Source organism: Limulus polyphemus, unplaced genomic scaffold, assembly GCF_000517525.1.
Source record: "Limulus polyphemus unplaced genomic scaffold, Limulus_polyphemus-2.1.2 Scaffold1202, whole genome shotgun sequence".
NCBI lineage: Eukaryota > Metazoa > Arthropoda > Merostomata > Xiphosura > Limulidae > Limulus > Limulus polyphemus.
The window spans coordinates 14,459-23,567 of NW_013666812.1; the positions used below are offsets into that span (position 1 = coordinate 14,459).

A 9,109-nucleotide genomic window follows, 5' to 3' on the forward strand; every position below is an offset into this window, starting at 1 on the left:
CAGGTTTCGATACCCGTGGTGGGCAGAGCATAGATAGCCCATTATGTAGCTTTTTAAGTCACAAGATAAACTAAATAATAACATACTAACCAGTTTTGTAAATACAACAGTAGCTTTGCTCGAATAACCAAAACAGATATATACTAATGCAGTGGCGTTTCGCTGTAGATGTGACCAGTAGAGCCACGGTGTGACAGGTTTAGCACAAACTTATTTCGTTCATTCCCTGATCATTCGACACTGCAATGCTGTCATGGACTTTTATATTTCAGGTGTTTTTACAGTTTCCAATAAAGAATATTAGTAGAGTGATGTAAAGATTCAATGGAAACGACATTTCAAAACAGAGTACATTCAGTGTTCTCTACTAAAGTGAATAAATTCGCACGTTAAAGTGTAAAGAAGAGCAACAGGTTTCAAAACTACGCTCGCTCTAAAACAATCCACAGCAATGCTCTCATCTGCAAAGGGAAAGCTATGGTTATGACAAGAAAACCTTTCGCCAAAAAAAAACCATGACAGTAAAGCCAGACATATCTCCTGGTATCGTTAACAAGATATTTAACTATGATTTGAAGATCATGAAGGCTTATAACCCAAAAGCTCACAAACTCTCACTCAGTTGTTTTCATGAGGGAAAAGGTTCACAAACTACAACTCCATCAACACCAACGGGTTTTCTTTCTTGGGGAAAATGGGTGAACAAACTGGAATCAAAACAATCCTCTGACAACATACCTGTTAACTTCCTGATGCAGTTCCAATGGACTTTTGTGCCTTCTGTGTCCATAAGAGCTTTCAGTTAAAAATGAGCAAACTAAATATGTCATAATTTAAGAAGTCACCTGCAAATCAATGAAAATAATCCTATGTAAATTTACTGAGGCAATAGAACCTTGCTCTTCCCAGCAATAACCTTCATTTAATCACAGCAGCTTTCTATATTTCTGTAATGAAGCAGTTTAACTGATACAGTTCCTTTCTCTGAGACCAGGCATGATATATAGGCTATATAAGAAGCTTTTTTTCTAAAATTAGACAAAGTAACTGATACACCACCCTTTCTGAGACCAGGAAAGACTATGATTTTGACAATTAGCTATCTGATCCTTAAAACCATTGCAATAAAACTGATCATATCATTTGGTACCGCTAACAAGATTATCAAGGTCTTGAGACCAGACAAGGTTGTTAGCATAATCTGTAGCTTATATGAATAACTAAATCTAATTATTAATCAGTTACAATTTTTGTATTATTTACTGACTAGTTTTTGTCCAATGTTTTAGCTACTAATCTGTTGCCATCTTTAGAAAAGTCCTAAGGAAGGATTTTCTGAGGCGGTAGTAACCAGAATTTGTATCATCTTAATACAGAGGCTGGTGTGATATACATTCGTCTGAGGTCTTCTCTATCAACTAGCTTATCAGAATGTTTTCAAGAAGGGCATCAAGCTTTGTTTTAGTTTTACTTTTTTCTATGCTAAGTTGGCTGAATGTATTATCGGTCAGGTTGATGTAGAATGCTTCATTTTAGAATGCTTTTTTCGGGAAATTAACAAACAACCAGATACGCAACAACACTGTCTTAAATAAGTCAATAAACCCTCGAGTTTCTAAGACACACACAAAAATCAGCTGGTCAATGGGCAGTGAAGTAACTGTTACCTGATTCACTGAGAATAATAACTCAGCACCCTAATTAAAATCAGTTAGATAAAAAAAATATTTAACTGGACAAGTAGCTTTGGCCCTCACCTGGGCTTCCATTATCCACGTAAGTAAAATTAAAGTTGCTAACTCATGTAAATACCCCTGTATTGAATTGGGGAACTATGAAAAACAACATAATTTTAAGAATTTACTTTTTAATTAAAGGGTGGAAAACGTAGAATGACTCCATAATATGAAAATATTCAGTTCAGTGTCATTTAGTGAGTTAAACACTAGCAGTTAACTTATAAATCCATTCTTCTGTGATTCATTTAGTATGCTGGACAGTGAGTCAGTCAACATGTTTTTTATTGATTGATTAGTGAGGACATTTTGCAAGAAAGCTTGTAAGTTTGTTTTTAATTATGCACAAAGCTACACAAGGACTTACTGTGCTCTGCCCACCACTGGTATCGAAACCCGGTTTCTAGCGCTGTAAGTCCGCAGACATACCGCTGTGCCACTGGGGGGGGGGCGAAAGCTTGTAAGAAAGTTAAGCATATGTAATATTACTTTGGGAATTTATGTTTAAATGTTTATGAAGTTAGAGCCACCAGTGAACATAGTACATAGCAAAAATTATTGAAGAAATAATCTAATTCATTATTTTTACATTAACTGGATTTCGCATATTTTTACTAAAAGATAAAAATAAAACCAAAAATATAACAAGTTATAATGCTACAACTTAATTTGAATTCTTCTGAGTTTAACCTAACTTAACATTATATACCTCTTTCTCCAGTAAAGGCTTATAACGATAATTTGTTTTTCACTGTGATTGTTCTTTGTTATAAATGAAGATTGTTTTACTGTGTGCAAGTTTGTGTCCAGATTCTTCTTTGTGGCAAACTCATTCAATCAATTAAAGACAGACTGGGTGAGACTACTGTTCCACAATACATTTCCTGGCAATCCTCCAGTTATCCTGCGGTTCATACCCGATTATTTTAATGAAAATCGGTATAGCTGAGAAAACCACAATACAAACCTTTTTTCTTTCTTCCATTCAACCATTCTTCAGTTCAATTAGCTATTTTTTTTTCACAACCAATAGTTACCTACGTGATCTACTTAGCTATTTTGTCTGGCACTATTAAAACTTTTGAAGATATCAGTAAAAAAGTACACACAGTTTTTTATCTTCTAGATATCAAATAACTACTTCGAAAAAAAAATACAATTAGTAAGAATTAAAATTTGTGATAGAAGCACGTTAACTACAGAGACATCTATATCTTTTACTTTTTACAAATTGCTAGGAATGTATATTATATATATATTTATAACATATGTTCTTCGACAAAAAAGCACATTTTCAAGCACCATAACGTAAGTAAGGTATGAAATCAAGCATGTATTTTAATAGTTGTTGAGAAGTTTTGTGTGACTACGAAAAAGGACACTTTGGGGACACAAGGGTAGGGACATGAACTCCCCCCCCCCCTGTGCATATCACTGCTTTGGCGAATACATGTTGGTTAGGTTGTACTTATGATATCGTATTTCACTAAATGATTTTGTGAAGCTTCTTTTATCAGAATCTCAGCTTTTTCCAACTACAGTAGTGAGACTAACTCTTATCATTTTGGCCGTTTAAAAATAATAGTACTATAGCAAGCTCAGCAACCGTCCGATACTCAAGAATCTGCCCGTATTCTGTTGACCTATTAAAACTTTAAAAGTAACAGAGAGAAACTCGTTTATTTGATCTCTGACTTTTAGTTTAATTTTAACCCTTGAACAACATTGTTTGAACCTGGTGTTTTATCTATTTTTAATGTCTTAGTTTTATTGCTTACTACCATGATTCAGGTATTATTTGTGTTCCTTAGACTCTTTTTATGTCTGTTGTTGGAAGAAAAGGCTGTGTAAACTTTCATCAGTGACAGATCACGTGACGTATCAAGTTTCTAAGCTAATCTCTATAGTATAGTCTACTCAAGCAAGGAAAGGATGAATAGAAGAGTGAAAGTGCTCTTACTTTCCTGTTAGTTAAATTGTATGTTAAGTGTTTTGTTTATCTCAGCGTGAGTTGGGTAAACGTTCAAGGTATTAGTCACTTGTTAGAATGTCGTAATTTTTAACAAGTTGAGATTTAAATAATTCCACGAAGTTTTACTTAGCTGAGTTATGGCTGTGTTGTGTATTTCGTTATGCCATAATTATTATGATAATGTAATGAATTGGTAGGCAGTATCATTGTGGTTACATTTCTTATATAAATGTTAATATGATTTAGGCATAAATAAGAAATGAGGCGGTAAATAACATGAAGTTATACAACATTAATAAAATAATTAAGTAACAACAGCTAACAAAAAAGTTGACCATTGGGACACAGAAACTTGACATTATTTAAACTATTAAACCAAAGTTTAACAGTTTGTTTATTAAAGGTTAGTTCTGAATATTATTATTAAAGTTTTCTGTATTATTTGTGATTGATGAGGTTATCTAACAGTTACATTGGGAAATATTATTTAGACATTTTGCTTCATGTGTTAATGTTAGAGAAAATAATAGTCTTTAAGTTTAATATTTCTGTGTAAGTGTTTTACCTGAGTATGTTGGAACATTGTTGGAGAAAGTTGTTAAGCAGGTTTTTAGTTTAAACTCAGAACTGGTTAAACTTCTACCAATCTGTAGTCAGGAACGACTTTTTAAATGTTATCAAAGTGGTACAGACTTTATGTATCATTTAACAGAAAAAGTCAAGTGAACTCTACATATGTTGATTTTTAAATTTCTTATCTCCAGTAAAAGTGGCTAACCACAAACTTTTATAAGGATTCAGACATGTGACAGATAGCCAGCAGGTACTAATTATTATCTTAAGTAACTCACTTATTTGAAACCTGTCTCTTGTGAGAAAAATTTTAAATCACAAGTTGTTCTTATATCATCAAACTAGGAAAGAAGACAGTTTAAGATTTTTCTTATTATAAGGCTAATAAGTTGATTAATTATTTACCGGCATGAAAGCAAATTGTATGGATAACTATTTTTTCCTATATTTTTATGCATTCTGTACCCTACCTATTTCCAACTAATCTCATCAGTAAAGTACTTCAGTTTGGCTGTGTTACAAAAGGAAGTTTCAATACATCAGGCTGTGTAAATAAATTAATACTTTGGAGATATTCCTATACATACAATGTATACAGAAAACGAAAAATTTCATGGAAAAAGGGTATTCAATTATTATAAAATTGTGTAAATGTTCAATTTTTTTATTTGGGGGTAACATTTTTAAAAAAAATCTAAGTTTTAGTATTTTATTGTAATAAAAATTCCTGTTTTGCTCCAACAGTATTCTACTTTGATTAGTGATATGCAAATTCATTCAGAAGACAACTGTGTAGATAAGCAATGCCTAAACAAGATGGAGATTCTTTAAGAGGAACAAACGTTATCTGTTGTTCAGAAAGTTCAAGCTGTAAACACAAAAAGTCATTAAATAAATCAAAGAATATTATTGGAAAACATCATTCTGAGCATTCTTGCTTGTCTAATGGTGTGACTGGTACACCTGAACAAGATGGTTTACAGCACTGTGTGGTTGTGGTTGAAGAGAGCACTGAGGAAGATTCAGAGCCAAGTCACTCGCGCACAATTTCATCTAGAAGTGTTGTTTCAGAAGACATTTTTGAAGAAATTGGACTGGAAGCTGAGACAGATATCTTATCTGAAACTGTACAGCATGACTACCATGCACCAATCATTGGATACGAAGTCATGGAACAACGAGCTCGATTCACTGTGAGTATTCATGTGGAAAATACTTACATAATATCTTATTCTTTTTATATAAATGTAGTTCTAAACATGACTCATATAAATTTTTATCTTTTATAAAGAATATTAAAATTATAAAAAGAAAACCTTTTTGATTTTTGGAATTTAATGATTAGTTAATCATTAAACACTTATCACCACTTAAACAGAAAAGTTAAATAAATTTGTCTTTTAGCTACAAGTACATTTAACAGAAATGAAAAAAAAAAACAACAAATTCTAATTTTAGTTTGCAATGGTTTTTTAAAATAAAACTATCGGTAGAAATAAATAACTATTGAAATATTAGAAAAATTGAAGGGAAATATATTTAATTTGGATTTTAAGCAAGATTATGTTTTGTTTTGTAGGTTGTTTACAGGTATTTAGTAAGCTGAAAAACATAAACATCACTTTTTAATTCATTAAAACTAAAAAAATTAAGGTTTTGACTTTTAGTAAATTAGATGATGTCAGTGTTAGCGAAAGTTGAATAGATAAATTGCAAAAGTCTGGAAGTTGTAATTTTCTTTTAAAGAACATAAGAAAAATATAGCTTGCATTCATTATAGGTTGAGAACTTTGGAGAGACAAGATATCATGATTAGATATGTGAGTTAACCCATTCATCATAGGTTGAGAGACAAGATATCATTATGAATTGTTGTTTGAGTTAACCCATTCATCATAGGCTGAGTTCTTTGGAGAGACAAGATAAGAGTAATTTAGTAAAAAAAGATACTTAAATACTTAGAAATGTTAGGGATAGGTTCATAACATACAGGCAACATTAAGGAACTATTTGGTCCTTAAAGGCTATCCTTGCACACCAACCTTTGAGTAAAGTAAATTTTAAACCACTTTTATTTTTCAAGAAATCATCCATTCAATTTTTAAACTCCTGTATAGTGCTAGCCTCAACCACTACTATCAACAGCAAATCATTCCATAAATCAATCACTCTTTTAGAAAACTAAAACTGTCTTTAACTGAAGCCTAGCCCACCTTTAACAGTTCTTAAACTTGTGTCCTCTTACCTTATTATCTTCAAAGTACAGCAAAAACAATATTGGAGGCCTTTATCCTATCGAATCCCATATAATTCTGTAAACTTCATAAAGATCACTTCTTAATATTCTTTTCTTGAGAGAAAATAAGTTAAAGATATCTCAGCCTATCCCTATAAGATAATCCTTCTATATACAGAAACATCCTAGTAATTCTCCAGTAAGTCAGTATCCTTTCTCAGGTAATGACAACTGTAAAGACAATTCCAAGTGAAGCCTAACAGGTGATTTTGATAGAGAGAGAATTATCTTTTTTGACTTAATTGTAATCAGTATGTTTATAAATACATCCTACAATTTTAATAGCTTTACTACTAGCAACAGAGCTCCACTGCTTCAATGGCTTGAGTGTCTTATCCACCACTGTTCAGAGCTTCTTTTCTTTAGTCACATTGTGGAGTGGTTTCCCATCTATATTAAATGTATGATCCAAATTATGATAACCCAGATGTAGTACCTACACTTACTATAATTAAAGGTAATATGCCAAATATTTGTCTAACTGACCAATTAATCTTAGTCATTCTGTAATACCTAAGCATCTCAGTATACCTGCAATTATTGAAGAGTATAAAGGCATTAATAAGCTTTACTAATTTACCGATTATTATCCTTTCAATATCATTAAATAAAAAAGCAAAGACCCAACCACTGACCCCTGAGGTACTCCACTAGTAAGAAAGGTCCAGTTTGACTGAATTCCAATAATAACAACCTCTTACATTCTCCCATTCAACCACCCTACAATCTAGGTAACTAGTCTTTCTCCAACTCTTACATATGTGATTTTTCTTTAGCTAATTTTGTGTGTGGCACCCAACCAAAAATGTTTGAAAATCTAAGTACACCAAGTCCACACCCTTTTCACTGTTCACATAACAAGTAACATCCTCACGAGAAATAAGAAAACAGATTAGTAAAACAAGATTTCCCTTTTGTGAATACATTTTTCCTATTTTATGATATCATATTTCATTAAATAATTTTTATAGTTTCTTTTATTATAATCTAAAATTTCTCTTACTACAGAAGTGCATAAAACTAACTGGTGTCTGAGAGAAGTCTTTATCAAGATAGTCAGTGGGCAGCCTGTATAAACTGTCAGTTTGAATATAATCAGGTGTCAATCTGTACAAAGACTGTCTGAAGAAAACTGACAACAACAAAAAATTAATCTCATTTACTGAAGTTACCACTCAAAGGGTGAGGTAACTTTGTCAAACAAAATGCTGGAATCCAAGTTTTAAAGAAATTTTTAACAATGATATTTGATATTTAAATCATCTTATGGTTATCCTGTCTGAAACCAGTAGTTAATACACTATCTCCCTATTTTGAACAAACATTATTTAGAGCTTAACAACTATTAATTCAGAAAGTAAACTTCTAGATGGCAGTAACTCAATATCTACTGACTATATACATGTTTTGTATCAATCTATGTTATGACCAGTGTCCATAACAGAAAAAATAAATGAAGCTCAACTCATCAGAATCAAAACCATGACACTCAGAATAACAGAAATCAACAGCCTATGGATTAAAATCCTCAAAACCAACCAACTAATCAGAAATCAGCTCCACTCAATCAATTAAGAAAATGGTAAGCAAGAGCTCTCTATCTGGACATCCTACAATAGAGAAACATTAAAGTCTCTAAAACCACAGATCCAAAGAAGATTCACTAAAGTGTATGGAACCATCATCTCCAACACAGAAACCTTCCAGTAGGTGATTCATTCTAAATTCATTTTACCAAATGATCTGTTTGCTAACCATGACCTTCAAAGACTTTTCTTATCAAAAGGTTTGATAAAATTTTCCTTCCAGGTTATACTTATTAATTTAAGATATGTAGGAGTATCAGATATCCAATAAAGTGGTGGCTCTATGATGTGTGAGTTGAAAAATCATCAGATCAAACTAATGAAGATGTTAAGTGTTAAATACTGCAAGAAATAGAAACAGGTTTGCATAGAGACTTTAATCACCAACAGTATGTTTGATATCTCATGTTGTTTGTAAAACAGCAAAAATCAATAAGCTACCTGTATGCTTATTCTGAATTGATCTATAAAGCAGTTAATAAACTTTTTTGGTACTTAAGTTTAGATTTAGGTTGGTAGTAATCATCATCATTTATTTTTATGCGTGTTTTATACTACATTTTGATAAGTGAAAAAATAAAATGTGGATTAAATTTGTATACCCAAACTTAAGTAGTGACTGTAGCAAAGTTGTAGGTGTGTACTTCTCAAGATATGTTTTCTTGAAGTTATAACTGCTTCCAGGATCCTTTGTATTACTGTTTTCAATAAATATGTAAAAACTATCATAATAGTAAAAAAAACAGTAGGGTGAAAAGATTAATAGGCCACAAAACAAGAAACCTTCATAACTCAATCACTTTCAGAGAGTAGACCTTGCTTTGTCAGGTTGGATAGGAATATACCTTCCAAAAATGTTTAATGTTTAAACTATTAATGACCTGATATGTTTTATCAATACCCATTTACATTCTTGTAACTTTCAGTAAAAGATTGTTTAAACTCC

The 9,109-nt window shown here is 31.9% G+C and overlaps 1 protein-coding gene across 1 annotated transcript in view; it reads left to right on the forward strand.

Moving 5' to 3' along the window:
* Positions 1–9,109, forward strand: part of LOC106462581 — a 24,258-nt gene that overhangs the window by 5,293 nt on the left and 9,856 nt on the right. Inside the window, exon 2 of the mRNA XM_022389878.1 lies at positions 5,026–5,474. Coding sequence (XP_022245586.1) covers positions 5,085–5,474 — 390 coding nt within the window. The 5' untranslated portion in view covers positions 5,026–5,084. The remainder of the gene's footprint in view (positions 1–5,025; positions 5,475–9,109) is intronic.